General features: G+C 40.8%; 1 protein-coding gene and 1 non-coding gene across 4 annotated transcripts in view; both read left to right on the top strand.

The window, feature by feature from the left end:
* The window catches only part of Tnpo1 (transportin 1), an 85,768-nt gene that overhangs the window by 23,132 nt on the left and 47,461 nt on the right, over positions 1-15,175 (top strand). For 2 of the 3 annotated variants that reach the window (XM_085676815.2, XM_085676816.2), the window contains exons 2-4: positions 6,147-6,260; positions 8,474-8,549; positions 11,796-11,945. In XM_085676815.2, the coding sequence (XP_085532941.1) occupies positions 6,147-6,260; positions 8,474-8,549; positions 11,796-11,945 (340 nt within the window). Of the gene's footprint in view, positions 1-5,917; positions 6,032-6,146; positions 6,261-8,473; positions 8,550-11,795; positions 11,946-15,175 lie in introns of those variants that run through there. The other variant, XM_087896821.1, reaches the window with a different exon arrangement.
* On the top strand, positions 1,925-1,997 carry Trnak-cuu (transfer RNA lysine (anticodon CUU)). The gene has a single exon. It is a non-coding gene; the product is annotated as a tRNA-Lys (tRNA).

Here is a 15,175-nt window from a genome sequence, read left to right as displayed (position 1 = left end):
AATTTGCTCACCCGTTGCATGTGGTTACTATCAATACCAGGTCATGAAGTACTAAAATTAAATTAGTTATCATATGTAAGTGCTTAAAAGACTGCTTGGCTATCAAAGGGTATTAGCTGCCACTAATGACATAATAATGCATTGGATTTTTGTTGTTGTTTTAGACAGTCTGGCTTTGAACTCACTCTGTAGACCAGACGCTGCCTCTGCCTCCTCAGTACTGGGAATAAAGACAAGCACCACCGTGCCCCACTTTATAGTGTAGTGTTTAAGTCTTCCACAGTTTAAGGGCCAGAGCTTTTAGTGAAATATGACCACCTTTCTCATAACACTGAAACTCTACTGTGGATGAAGTTTGTACAGTTAGGTTTCCTGTGGCTCCTCCTGCTGTCACTGTAGCCTGAGGGGTTTTCAAAATCCCTGTAAAAATTAGCCGAACAGCAGGCAGTCTAGAGCAGAAGATGGGCATCTCCTTGGTAGGAGGATCTTTAAGTGATTATGGCTTTCACCCCCTTCACAGTGTGTCTACTAGCCAGGGGGTCTTTAAAGGTGCTCCCCACCACACACAAACACCACACCCCCATCCCCATGTCTGCCTTCCTCACATTTGCTTTTGCATTTGATCTGTTCTCTCCTTACCTCCTAACTGGATTAGTCTTTTACCCTTACCTTGCCATAGCCTTTCTCCATCGAGGCAGTGCTGCTGACTGGGAATGATGGCATGATTGAGCCGTACTCTTCATTTATAGGGTAAGACAGAGTGGTGTTGGATGTTCACTGGGAGGAAGTGTCCTAAGCCACCCCACATGGCTTGTGAATGCTACACTAGAAGGTCTCATAAAGGTGAAACAAAGACGTGTTTATCGCGCACGCGTGCACACACACAGACTTATGCATACATGCACATGCCTGCTTTCCTAGTGTTCCTGAGGGGTGATTAGGCCTTGTTGGCTTTGGAACGCTACCACACCTTATTTACCTTTGGGAAAGTCCTGTCATTCATGACAACACGTGGGTGGGACCTTCTAACTGTTTGACAAATGGTTGTTTGATTTTAATTGAAACAGGGAAGAGCTTTGAAGCAGATGAGGGAAACACTTCTCTTTCGTAGCAGACTATATTTGTCTTTTCTCTTTATCACTCTTCAGTAGACAGTTGGTCCATCTCTTTCACTAAGTGAGAACTGTATTTTCCTTACCTTACCTTAACTCTCCAGTGCTTATCAGGCATGTGATAATTGACCAACTTCGTATTGATTCAGTTGAATGAATAACGACAACGCAGTATTTAACAAATACTTGTTCAATCAGTCTCCGTGCACCACATGTGTGCTTGGTGCCTGCAGAGACCAGAAGAGGGCATTGGAGCCCCCGGGACTGGATTTATATCTAGTTGTGAACTGCCATGTGGGTGCTGGGAATCCAGTCTTGGTCATCTAGAAGAGCAGACAGATAGTGCTCTTAGCCACAAGCCATCTGTTCAGCCCTATTGATTAACTTTTTTTTCTTTTTCTTCTTTCTTTCTTTCTTTTTTCTTTTCTTTTTCTTTTTTTTTTTTTTTTTTTTTTTTTGGATTTTTTGAGCTAGTCTCACTATGTAGCTGTGGTTATCTTAGAATCACTGTGTAGACCAGTCTGGCCTTGAACTCACAGAGATCCATCTTCCTCTGTCTCCTGAATGCTGGGATTAAAGGCATGCTATGCCTGTTTGTTTGTTTTGTTTCTAAATGTGTGTTGGGATCTTGCCTTCATGTATGACTATTGGTGCACCACCACATGTAACTGTTGCCTGTGGAGGCCAGAAGGTGTCAGACTTCCCCAGAAGTGGAGTAACAGAGAGTTGTGAGCTGCTGTGTGTGCTGGGAATGGAATCTGGATCTCTTGGGAGAGTAGCTGGTGCTCTTAACCACTGGGTTGTAACATGACGCCCGGCTAGCTCAGTCGGTAGAGCATGGGACTCTTAATCCCAGGGTCGTGGGTTCGAGCCCCACGTTGGGCGCCATATGTAACATGAGGGCCTGCTTGTTGGGGTTTCTGTCCCTCCTGCTACCCCAACAGCTGGCAAGCAACAAAGAAAATCACACACAAGACTCCATAAGGTTATGAACTGATTGGCCCATTTGGTCAGGCTACTTATTAGTTCTTATGACTTATCTTAACCCATTATTCTGATCTATGTTAGCCACACGGGCTCAGTACCTTTTTCAGCTGTCAGCTTACATGTTGCCTCTTCGGTGGTCTGCGCAGGAATGGCAGAGGAACCTCCTTGCTTCCCAGAATTCTCCTGTTCTCATTGCATCACCTCTACTTCCTGTCTGGTTTTCCCACCTATACTGCCTGCCTGGCCAATCAGCGTTTTATTAAAATATGATTGACAGAATACAGACAATTCTCCTGCACTGAGTCACCTCTCCAGCCCTTTAGTTAACTCATATAACTACCTTTTTAAAGTCATTCTTATTCTGTGCTAGGTATCTATAATCTAATTTGGAGTTGGTATATCCCAATTTAATTGTTGGGAAGTTAAGGCTCAGAGGGATTGATTAACTTGCCTAGATTTTCACACCTGCTAAGATTTATAGCACTTTAATCTTCAACTCTCAAAAAAAATGTTGATACTTTTTGAGACAGAGTCTCACCATGAAGCCTTGATTGGCCTGGAACTCATGCAAACCAGGCTGACCTTAAAACTCATAGAACTGCTTGCCTCTAGTTGGCTCTCTAAGAACTGCCTTTGGGTTTATATTTTTGGTTATCTTGTTATCTAATTGACTGAGATACGGTTTTCTCTGATTTGAATTGCTAGTAAACTGTGGTGATCTCTGGAGATGATAGTGGCAGTGGCTGCACAGTAATGAGAATCGACTTAATGCTACTAAACTCTACACTAAGAATGGTTGAAGTGGTGAATTTTATGTATTTATAATTGCAGCTTTATGCTTTATTATGTTATGGCAGGTTCTAGCTAGGTAGCCTAGGCTGACTTTGAACTCTTGATCATCTTGACTGTAATCCTCCCGAGTGGATTATACTGATTATATATATATATAATATATGCTGATTATAAGCATATGCCACCATAGTTACTAAAAAGTGACAACAGAAGTTCAAAGTGACAATTATAAATCAAATATTTTTGAAAGCCTTTTGTTGCAGATAATTTTAATAAGGTATTGGGGGTCACTTATCAGCATTGTCGGACAAATTAAATATTCTTTTTTGTTGTCTTTGTTTTTTGTTATTTAGAGAGGCTTTCCTATGTAGTGTTGGCTGTCCTGGAACTTGCTCTGTAGACCAGGCTGGCCTCTAATTTGAAGATCCGCCTGTCTCTGCCTCCTTAGTGCTGAGATTAAAGTCATGCACTGTGAGACCCAGGTCAAATGAGATATTTTAATACTAATGTGTTTGGAACAAGAGAGAGAGAGAGAGAGAGCCGGGCAGAATGAAGCACATCTGTGATCCTGTCACTCAGGTCTAGGCAGGCAGTCTTTGAGCCAGCCTGGTGTACATTGTGAGTTCCAGGACAGCCAGGGCTACGTAGTAAGACCCCGACTCTAAATAAATAAGCAGATGTTTATTAGGATGCTGTTCTAGAGACAGGAGTGTGTAATATTCTGATAATATAGTCCATCTTTTGGGAGCCCCCTTTAGAATGGACGTGGTTACTGTGCTTTTCTGACTGGGATACTATTAGCCCCTGGCTTTAGTTTCTCATTCAAGGGCCCTGAGGGAAGAAGTGGGCTGTTTCAGCTGGTGTTGACTACATGCACTGACCTGGATGGTTGGCGCTATCTTACATATGAAAGGTTGTAGACTTTAGTATTCATGTAACATGGCGTATTATCTAACAAAGAAGGACTATATGCATTAGTTATCTTTTTCTCATTGCTGCAATATGTTTTCTGAAAGAAGCAACATTAAGGAGCAAAGTTGATTTGGTGGGGATACAGTCTGTTATGACAAAAAGCCAGGCATCATGGTGGTCGAGCATGGCATCCTGTGGTTCCATAGTCTAAGAATATTCAAAGGAACAGGAAGCAGAGACCAGACAGAAGTTTAAAGGTATATAGCACCTCAGTAGGCACCCTAGTGACCCATTGGCTCCAGGGCGGGGCTACCTTCTAAAGGTTTCCACCATGTATCTCAGTACTGTCACCATCTACAAATCAAGGGTTCAGACACATGACCCTGTGGGGGCATTTCCTATTCCAGCCATAGCACTGTGTGTGCCTGAGACTGGAGAACAGTGTAAAAATGCATCCCATTTAGTATCATTATCCCAGAGAGGTAAGCTTGGGCAGTCAGCTTCACCTGTGTGACAGTGTTTGGGTGTAAGGGAGTTCTTGAAATTTTAAAAAAGCTTTGAAGTTAGAAGAAAAAAGGAATAATTTATGATAGAAATTATACTAGGGTTTATTGTGCTGAGAATGAGAGACTTCCATTTTGAACTGGGTGTGGGTCAGATAGGTGTGTTCACTTATAAAGTCCATCTGGTTAGGTGCTTATAGTTTGTACAGTTTTGTGATTATGTCAATTAAAAGTTTAAAAAAATTATAGTACAACAATATAATGGAGCACTATATATTTTAAAATATTTTCTTAAATTACATAATATGTAAAGAAAGCCAGGGAAGAAATGAAAATTCCCACTATTACATAATGTAAAAAATACACAGTACATATATGTAAATGTAAAACATTACAATATCAACAGATACTAAGAAAACTAGATTTAAAACCTTATTATAGCAATATTTATATGTTATGTCGAGATGAGACTTGTGGGTTTGGTGTAGGTGTTTGGCGCTGTGTGTGTGTGTGTCGCGTGTGCGTATTGGAAGAACAAACAATTGATTTTGATTTTGTTTCCTCTGTTTAGGGAGTCAATAGAAGACGTTGAACAAAGTTGTTACAGATCAGAAGCACAAAACAGTGAAAGAGAGGAGGGGAAACCATTTTTTAAAAATGGAGAGGGCAAGTTCAGTTAGAGGATTGTAGTATTATCAGTGGGAAAAATAAAGCTGCGAGGAAGGGGTTTTACTAACAAAAGTTGTTAAAACCATTATGTAGTGGTCGAGCCGATCAAAAAAATCCTCTTCTAAAAAAAAAAAAAAAAAATCCTCTTCTTCACCGAGCCTCTCAGAGGTTTTCTTATTAAAAATAATTCACAGTTAACGCTTCAGTTTTATTGGTTTTGTTCAAGAATTTAATTTTAATGAACTGTGTCATTGATATAGTGGCCTTAGTTTGCTGTAGCAGATGCAACCCACACTTTAATTTCTAGCCTCCACCGATGAACCTTTGCAGTAATGTACTCAGCGTTGTGTTCAGCTTTGGTGAGGGCAAATAACACACCTCACTTGGGTTTAGAATCAAATTGGGGTGACCAGCGAGAATACTTTAACAGAATTAAACACTACCCCATTGTAAACTACATGATTTTTCTTGTTTTTCCTTCTTTCCACAGTCCTTTGTGGAGGGCACTTATTTTGTGATGGAATTTATTTTACTTATTGAGTTCATAAGTTGAGTTTTATGAAAGATGCATTTTTTCCACTGACGTTCTACAAAGGTTGGGTTTAATGTTTTTGAGGTGTGGTTATGATTGCAGCACGCCCTTAATATTTTATTTGAACGATTAATATAGCTTTTTATATTAAGTTGACATGCAAGTGCTTTTATTTTCACTATTGAGCTGTCAGAGGAGTTACCGGCGTTTCCCCCATTCCAGTCGCTGTCGTTATTCCACCACGCTTATTTAAAATAACGAGCCGAATCAGATTTCTGCAGGGGCTTCACAAGGGCTGGCTTTTGAGTAGCCTTTAGTGTAACAGCCTGGCTGAATGAGCCGGATTGCTGTGAGTGTGCTCCGTGGCACTAGGACCCAGGGGGCTCCCGTGAGCGGATCTTGGGGCCAGATTGCAAATTCGCGGTGACTCAGTCTGGTCGGCTCCTGGCGCTCGAGGCGGCCGCGGCGGCACAGGCACAGCGGACGTTGGCGCGGAGCTGCGGAGCGGTCCAGCCGGGCTTCGGGTCCGAGCCTCGGTTGGGGCCGGGCTGGGCGGCGGGCGGGTGCGGGGACGCGCGGCGGGCCTGTGCGCGGGACTAACATCTGCTCTTCTTTTCCTGTGTCTGGCTTTATGTGCAGCAAACCAAGATGGAGTATGAGTGGAAACCTGACGAGCAAGGGCTTCAGCAGATCCTGCAGCTGCTCAAGGAGTCCCAGTCTCCAGACACCACCATCCAGAGGACCGTGCAACAAGTATCCTTGCCATGCGGGGCCTCGCGCCGCCGCCCGCCGTCCCTCCCGCCCGCGGCCCCCAGCCCGGCCTCGCGCACGCGGCCGCAGCCCGCCAGGCCCGCCGCCGCCGCCGCCGCCGCCGCCGCCGCCGCCGCCGCCGCCGCCGCCGCCGCCGCCGCCGCGTGGGGCTCGGCCGCCGCTTCCGGGCCGCCGCCGGGGAGGCCACACGTGCCGGACCGCCACGTCCCAGCCGCCGAGCGGGAGCGGCCGGGCCCACACAATGCCTGGCGGGGCGGGGGCGCCGGACTGAGCGGCGCGGCCGGGGGTGGAGCTGGCGCGGGGTTTGAACTGTCGGGAAGGCCCGGGGCTTTCTCCAGCCGCGCCTGAGAGGCTGGCGGCTCGGGAGTGCTCCATTAACACCTGTTGCGGACTCCCTGGCGCTCCAGTAAGGTCTGCGGGGTAAAGCTTTGGCACAAGCATGGACTTCAGTTACCCCAGGTTCCTGGGTGCTGAGTGCCGGCGTAGCGGTCCTATTGCCACAGTTGGAGAGAGAAAGGTAGTGAGTGCATTTGCAGGATGCACGGTTGGAGCGCTCAATGCAGGCTCCAGAAGGAACGAACACGCAGATCGCAGCCAGTTAACCCGTTAAGTCCAAGCAAGTTCATTCCTTTAAGAACTTAGGTCTGCTATGCTCCCAGCAAATTCTCCTGTTACTGTTTTCAGTAAGCAGCAAAATCACCTAATAGGTAATTTGGTAAATAAGCTGGCATTTGAGTTTATTTCATTTTAAAACACCACAGAAGTAAACTTATTAGAAGGTGTCAAAGAAGTACTGCAGTGCTGTAACCTCAGCCTTCCAATAGATGACCGAATATGACAGTGCCCGATTAAAAATGGATGGGACAGTGACAAATCTACTTGGATTGTTCTAAAAAGCCATTTTGTTTGAATACCTTTAAGACTAAGGAAAATAGTAGTTTGGGGTATAGTGGCGCTTTCATCTGAACCACGCTGTAGATAAATCTTCACTTATGCTCTCGTTAGAAGTTGAAAAATGTCGGTATTGTTTTACAAAATAATTGGCTTCTAAAATTAGACAACTCCAGGATTGCATTGTAATTTCTGTAGCACTAAGTATTTTAATTTGTTTTAAATACCTATTATATACCAAGTTGGGCCAGCCCAGTAGTCATTGTAATTTATTCTGTGTATTGAGAGTGTGTTATGTTCCCTGAGTAAGAACAAATTAATCAAGCATGGTCGTGCCACCTGTCTAACCCCAGCACTAGGGAGGCTGAAGGGATTTTAGAGGCCAGTGATGGCCTGTTCTTTTGTGTCTGCTTAGCAGAGAGCAGATTTATTTTGTATGGGTTTAAGCACTTCCTGGAAGACTGTTAATACAGATATACTTACATATATGTATGTGTGTGTTTTGTATGAGAATACATTTTATCAGAAAATAATCTATAAAAATTATTAACATTAACACACCAAAACTTAAAAATCTTTGGGCTTGGAGAAAGTAGTTATATTTTGGAGTTTTAAAGTATATTTTTGCTAGAATTGACAACCTGATCCTAGGCATTTTGAGGCCATTTCTGATATGTAAAATTTGGGTTTATTCAGTAAAAAACATTTTAATCTCTTGTGCAATAAAACACTATTGGCAAACATACTACTGATTTGAGAGTCAGGGCTCGAAAGGTTTAGAGCATTATGTCACTGTTACCTGCCAGTTCGTGTCCTCACGTGTCATCCTGGCGTGAAAGGGGATTGACTTGACTGATTTCAGATCTGGTAAAGAATTGATGTGGAGACATGGACATAAATGGCATTTGATCCTTTTTAAATTCTAAAGATGCTTTTGGGGTTTTTTTTTTTTTTTGGCCTTTCTGTACTTAAGTACTTACTAGGTTAGGTTGTTTGTAAGTTACCCACTCTGCCTTTGAAAATGCATTGCTTTGCTGGTCACGCAGACTTTTCCTTCATTGTGTCTCATTGGATATACCTAATGCGCATCTAGCCAGAAGGAACTGAAAGGTTTGGTTTTGTAAAATAAGTACTAGTGTTGTTGTAAATAAATAACATCAGGTTTGATTTAATAAGCAAATATTATTCTTAGAAAAAGTGGAAGCCTAAAGATATTGCAGAAAGGATCTATTATTAGATTTAAAAATGCTTCATTTCTTTCTTAGATTATATAGAGAAGTTTCCTTAACTACTATTTGTTCTAGAAACTGGAACAACTCAATCAATATCCAGATTTTAACAACTACTTGATTTTTGTTCTTACAAAATTAAAATCTGAAGGTAAGTAGAGCTTGTGTAGATAACTAAAAATATCTTTTATCACCATTAAGATCTACATACTGTGAATTATTCATTTCCGAGGATTTCATTTTGCCGTCTGATTGATGGATGTAGTTACTGCCCCTCTACTGTTTAGATGGGTAATAAGAATTCTTCTGATTGGAAATCGATATAAGTCCCTTTGTTGTTTTCAGCTAGAAAATGTGGTGCACAGTATGACTTGGTGTTTTGTTTCAGTATTTATACATGAGTATAACAAAGATTGGCTTTTAATAGTTTACAGATTGAATGTAGGGTTTAATAATTAACTGAATATATGTGTGTTCATTATACAAAAAACCTGAAAAGCTATTTAGCCAAAATGAAAGCACTTTACCACCTGGTAATTGTTGTCTCTGAACTTTATTCTAATTTATGATTATATACTATTTTAAAGTTATTTACAAATGATGGAGTCATTAACTATTACAGTTTTCATTTTAAGTTATTCCTACAGTACTTTAAGGCTAACTAGTCTTGCTTTTTAAGTGACAGTCTTTGATGGTTATAATCCATGTCACATGTCCTTTGGTACTTTATTTCACAGATTACTTATTTATTAGCACCATTTCTTTGTCAGACAATTTATAGGCCATGGGAAATAAATACGACTAAAACAAATAATGATCATTGCCCTCACTGAGCTCATATTAGAGTGAGGTGTGTTCATCATAACACTGAGGTTGAATGTCCCTTCCTGGAACACTGCAGACACTTAGATAAGTATTGACCGTTTGCTGGCCTCTAAATGAGAACGCTCTCCTTTATTTGGCAATGGGTGTTTCAAAAGCCATAGTAAAAACACGGTGCTTGGAGTTGTAAAGTAAGCTGTTTGGACTCTGACACCAAGGCATGTAACCTTCTTGCTTCTTTCAGTTGGAAATGCCTGCTGGACACCCAGATTCTATAAGATCTCAGCTCCAGCCTCTAGCACATTACGGAAGTAAAGATTTGATAATTTACCTACACTCTAGTGAATCTTTGGATTTGTTCTCAGATGATTTCCTAGTTACTTTTGTGGCTTTTGTGTTCAAGGGACATAATAAGAAATTTAAACTAAATCTAGGTTTTAAACTAGAAGTTCTTTTAGTTTATCTTTAAAATCAGTGACTACTATTCTGCTTTGGTAAATACTAAGGAGTATATTGTTTTTCTTAGTATAGAAAAGTCTTTTTACACACCAATTTGTGATCAATAATTATTTGACTGGAGGTGTCGTTCATTTGTAGAGCAGCAAACCCCACCCCCCAATGCAGGGTTTCTCTGTAGCCCTGACTGTCCTGGAACTTGCTCTGTAGACCAGGCTGGCCTCAAATTCAGAGATTCATTTGCCTCTGCCTCCTAAGTGCTGGGATTAAAGGTGTGTGCCACCACACCTGACTGACACACACTTTTTTAAAAAGAATTTAAATATTTATAAATGAGATTCTGATCTGCAATTGTTTTATTTTAAAATTTTAACCTGTTTACACTCTATCCTTTTCTTACCCTACTTACAAATAAGTTGTTACAGTATTATATTTTTTGTTAAGAATTTCTTGACATGCAAAGATACTTTTAAAAATTTCATAGTTCAAATAACGAGAAGAATTTACATTTTAGAGACAGCTAACCCCCCCACAGATCTATTAAATTATAAATCTGCAAGATATTCACATTTTTTGACCTCAAGTTAATTTTGTTTATTTCTTAGTATTCTTCAAAGGATATAGTGGGAATTCTGTATTTGTGTAAAACTTCTTTGTTTCTTCTTATGCCACTGATAAATTTACCTCCCTTGAACCCAGAGGACTATCATACCTAGTTTTTCTAAGAAAGAAAGCCAGGCAGCTTCTACTATTAGCCTTATGACTGTCCACTTTAGAGAAGAAATATGACTTTGTCTTTTAATAAAAAGACAGCTTCACCGCAGAAACATTACATTGACTTTTGCACTTTTTTTTCCTACTTGTGTGTCAGTGTTTGCCCTCAACAGGTCCCCTGAAGATAAAGTTAGAAGTGATTGTGAGCCAACCTCTATGAGTGCTGGGGACTACTTGGATTTTCTGTCTTAAGCACCCTTCCAGCTGCAGCCCCGTGGGCTCCTGCATCTTGTACGGAGTAGGGAGACCCAGAGAGCTAGGTGCCACCACTTGGCTTTCCAGCCAGTGGTCCCGTGTAACTTCGTTTGAGGCAGGGTCTCTATTTAGCCTTCCTCTCCTATCTAGCCCAAGCTGACCCTTTTTGCCTTCCTGTGCCTCCTGAGTTCTGGGATTAAAGATGTATGCCACCACACCTGATTGATAATTTTAGATTTTTATTTTTTGGTTTTTTGAGGCAGAGTCTCTTTGTGTATCTTCGGCAGTCCTGACGTCACTCTGTATACCAGGCTGGTCTTGAAACTTAGAAATCCTGCCTCTCTTTCCAAGTGCTGAAATTAAAGGCATATGCCACCACTGCCAGGCTCAGATCATTTAAAAGTCTGAAATAATAACTAGATAAAATAAAGCCACTGATTTGAAATAAAGGTATATTTTATCACACTTGGCCGGCGTTAAGCCTTTTTTGACTCAGGTTGCAAGTTCTTAACTAAGTATTGGGTTATTGCCTACTTTGAAAGGGTGTAAGGATTGATTACAGTAATATTTGTACTAGTGTTGGTGTATAACAAACTTTAAAAATGTCAGCTAGTCTAGTATCACCTGTTAGCATCAGCAGTGAATTAAGCCTCTTTCAGGAGAGAACTATGAGCCTTGAACATGTTTTTTAATGGTTTGAGAGAGTTTTGCTTTACTGTTTCTCCCCAGTAGACAAGTAAAAAACATGGCAGTTGTGTTATAGGAAAGTGATCCTATATGTCATATATATTTACTCCCTTCCTCTCCAACCTGGAAGAATTTTTGTGATGCTCAGGAGTAGTTTTCAAGGAGACATTTAGCATTCTCTGAGAATATTTTTTAGATTGCCATCATCTGAATAGGTACCATAGATGCCACTGAGCGTATTAAATTACTCTGAAAATGTCAGCAGTACCAAAGTTGAGAGACCCTGAACCATAAATTGTTGAGCTGATTTTTGATAATTGGTGATTTTTAAAACCAGCTATAGCAGAAAGAAATTGGAATGTTGGAATCAACTTTCAACATATGTGCTTTTAAAGTGATTGCTGTTGGTACCTTTTGGAATAAGGAATCTTTTAGAACTCAGTTCTGTTACTGCTTCTCACAGATGAGCCTACAAGGTCACTGAGCGGTCTGATCTTGAAGAATAATGTGAAAGCTCATTTCCAGAACTTCCCAAACGGGGTAACGGACTTTATCAAAAGTGAATGTCTAAATAATATTGGTGATTCCTCTCCTCTTATCAGAGCCACTGTTGGTAAGTTCTGTTAGAGAAATTTTGTATCCTTTTTGTAACTGGATTATATTTAGAAATGGGATGCTATTTTTGCAGGAGTTTTTGTTTAATTTAAATCCTTATATATAGTGTTCACCATCGCAGTAAGAACTCTGCAACCCTGGGAAGCCAAGGCCAGTGGTTGCTGATTAATCAGTTGGTTAGAGTGGGGCATCAAGGGCTGAAATTAGTACTTCTGTTATTAGGAATTAGGAACTGGGATTCCTTGTTGTCTGCAATGCCTTGGGTCATTCACAGTGTCACTCTTACAGTCTTAAGTATAGGATTCTAAAGTTTTACTATTTGCCTGTAGTACGAGTCTTCTTTGTATCTGTTCCAACCACAGGGTTTTTTTCTTTGCTTTTTTAGTCTTTTCGGTGTTCAGCTTGGTTTCAGGCATTGAAAAACTGTTTATGTAGCAGTAAATTAAAATAATTATAACTGCTGGCGTGGGGTGACTTTGGGAGCACACTGCTGACTGGTTTGCTCAGTATGCATGTCAGCAGCTCCCCACAGAAATAGGCAGCTACACGCACTTCATACAGCTCCACTGTCCAGGTGCCATGGGTTTAAGAAGCTGTCATTTGCCAGGACCTGGAATGCTCACTGTTAATCTAGTAGGTTGTTTAAATGAAAGTCTGTGAAATGGATCAATGTCTCATTAAGTATTCCTTGTTTGGGGAGAGGATCTTTAGTTTTATACAGTTTGTCTTTAAGTTTTAGAAGTACTGTTTATGTCTGTGAGGCTCTGACTCTCCTCCGGCATATTAAAGAGTATCATTCTGACTTCAGGTTTGATAAGTATGGTGCATTTGTAGTTTAGGGGTACAGACACCGGCTCCATAGGTTTAGTCTTACTTGCTAGTGTATCAAAGCATTGCCAGCTCTTGGGGGTAGTAAAAAAAATGGAGCCTGCAGGCAATTTCTATGTAAAGCCAAGGAAAGAAGTCCACCCTAAGGAAAAGCAATTTAGCAAAAGAAAAGAAATGGGTGAGATACAGAAATTCGTTGTGAGAGTGTCAGCTCCCTAAGCTGTGGTATCATAACCCTGGCTTTAGGATGTAGTCCAGACTGTAGAATTCAGTTGGAAGTACTAGGAGAGAAGAGTTGCCTTGCAGTGAGTGAAGACTGGATTTACTTTACCAACAGCCTTTGAAAACATTTGGGACCTGGGTTTATTTTAGGATTTTTCCCGTTTGGTTCTAAGAATTGAACCCCTGGCCTCAAGTGCGATAACCACACACCACCTTTTGTTTTCTTACTTCGAAATAGAAATACTATTGATGGCTGTGATCTGTACCTCTTGATAGGGTTTTAGGTCTAGTTTTTATTATGTATTCGGGCATTCTGATTGTGAGAGGCCACTGAAGTTTTTCAGTGTAACAGTTCTTGGTCTAACTTCAGATGTAACTGCAGTATGTTTCCAAGTGATGTGTGGAATATAATGAAGTAATTATGAGTCAAAGGTGGGCTGGGTAGAATAGCTGAAACAATAATTAGCATGTGCCAAAGACTGGCAAAAAGGGTAGTGAGTATATTTAATTTAGTTCATCATATTTCTTTATTTTTACATACAAATTAGATATCCCTTGGTGTTTTTGAATGTTTACATACAATTTGCCAGTTGGGCAAACCTTACTACAGTTCACATTGCTATAAAATCTGAGTGTTTATTAACTATATAAATCTTATCAACTTGAAATACTTAAGAAACAGATCAGTTAAATTATCTGCCTTGCGTTATTAATTAAAAGTAAAAGACCAGTGACTCTACAAGACAACAGAATGACAAAAGCCTAACATATGCAGATTTACAGCTGTCGTGGTGCTGAGATGGGTGATAGGTAAGTGCTCAGCCCAGACAAGACAGCTGTTCCCTCTCTAACAGTGTGGGAAGCATCACTCAAGAAGCTGTAGGAGGAATGTAAGTCCTGGAAGCTGGGGAGAAGGGCTGTGAAAGGCCATCTTCTAATTCTTCGGTCCTGGGACTGCCCCAGCTTGGCCCCCTGAACAGTCCGTCGTGGGTGGAAGAGGGGCTCATGGGGTCCCACTACTGCTGACTTCTGAAAGAGTTTGGGGAAAATGTAGTCATTGTCCTCATTTGTGTACACACTGGTGAACCCACCAAGCTCTCTGTGCATAGTTCTGAAGGATGGATCACAAAACAGAGACATGAATATGGGAAAGGAATTTGTAGGCAGAAAGAGGGTGTTGAGAAAAGTGAAATAAGAGAAGTTGAGGGTGACCGTAACTAGGGTGATGAAATTGTCAAAGAACAACTTTAATAAAAGGAAAAACCTCTCCATTGTTGGAGAGTAAAGATTCCAAAACAGTAGGAGCAACTGCAGAGAGAAGTTACTGGACAGGACCCAATATTAAAATTACTTGTTTGTAAACCGTCACCTAGAATTTAAAGTATCTTATTAGGGTGGAGGTAGTCACATGAAGCATTGCCTAGACCTGTGAATTCTTTTTTTTTCTTTCTTTTTGTTTTGTTTTGGTTTTTTTTGTTTGTTTTCTCAAGTCATTTTTTGCTTTGGGAAAATAAATATGAGCATGTTGTAAGACCTCAGTTTCCAAGAAATCTGGGTTGTTTTTTTTTTTAATCATTTCCTAATTTAGTTAATCTTAGTTGACATGAGAAGATGTCGAACACGTTTTGTAAGTGAAATAGTTAATCTAAAAGACATTTCTAAGAATTGGAGAACAGATCTTCACTCGTCAGCCTTAACAGAACTGAGAGATGTATACTCTGTACTACATTATTAGTGTGGAGGAGCTTTATCCAGACAAGCATTTTGCAACCTTACCTCTTGACATTTTAGGTTTGATATTTTTTTTTGTGGTGGGGCTCCTCTGGACTGTAAGGTATTAGTCAGCATCTCTAACTTCCCTTAGGATGCCATAGCTGCAATACTCGCAGTTGTGCCGACCCAGGGTGCTACATTGCCAAATGACGGAGCTTCCTGAGGGCAAGGACCATTTGCTAATTTTAGATTTCTTATCACCCAATGCAATATTGATACCATATTAAGAACTTAGTAAATATTTTACTAAAGATTTTTGATTGTAAAAGTAAACTTGCAACTTTAGGTTTATTTTTTGGTTTGGTTTTGTTTTGTTTGAGACGGGGCTTTTCTGTTAGCTTTGAACCCTGTCCTGGAACTCACTCGTATACCAGGATGGCCTTGAACTCACAGAGATCCTCCTGC

The sequence above is a fragment of the Myodes glareolus genome, chromosome 15, assembly GCF_982192425.1.
Source record: "Myodes glareolus chromosome 15, mMyoGla1.1, whole genome shotgun sequence".
Taxonomy (NCBI): domain Eukaryota; kingdom Metazoa; phylum Chordata; class Mammalia; order Rodentia; family Cricetidae; genus Myodes; species Myodes glareolus.
The sequence above is the reverse complement of the archived record's forward strand: the minus strand, read 5'-3'. Positions and strand labels throughout refer to the sequence as shown.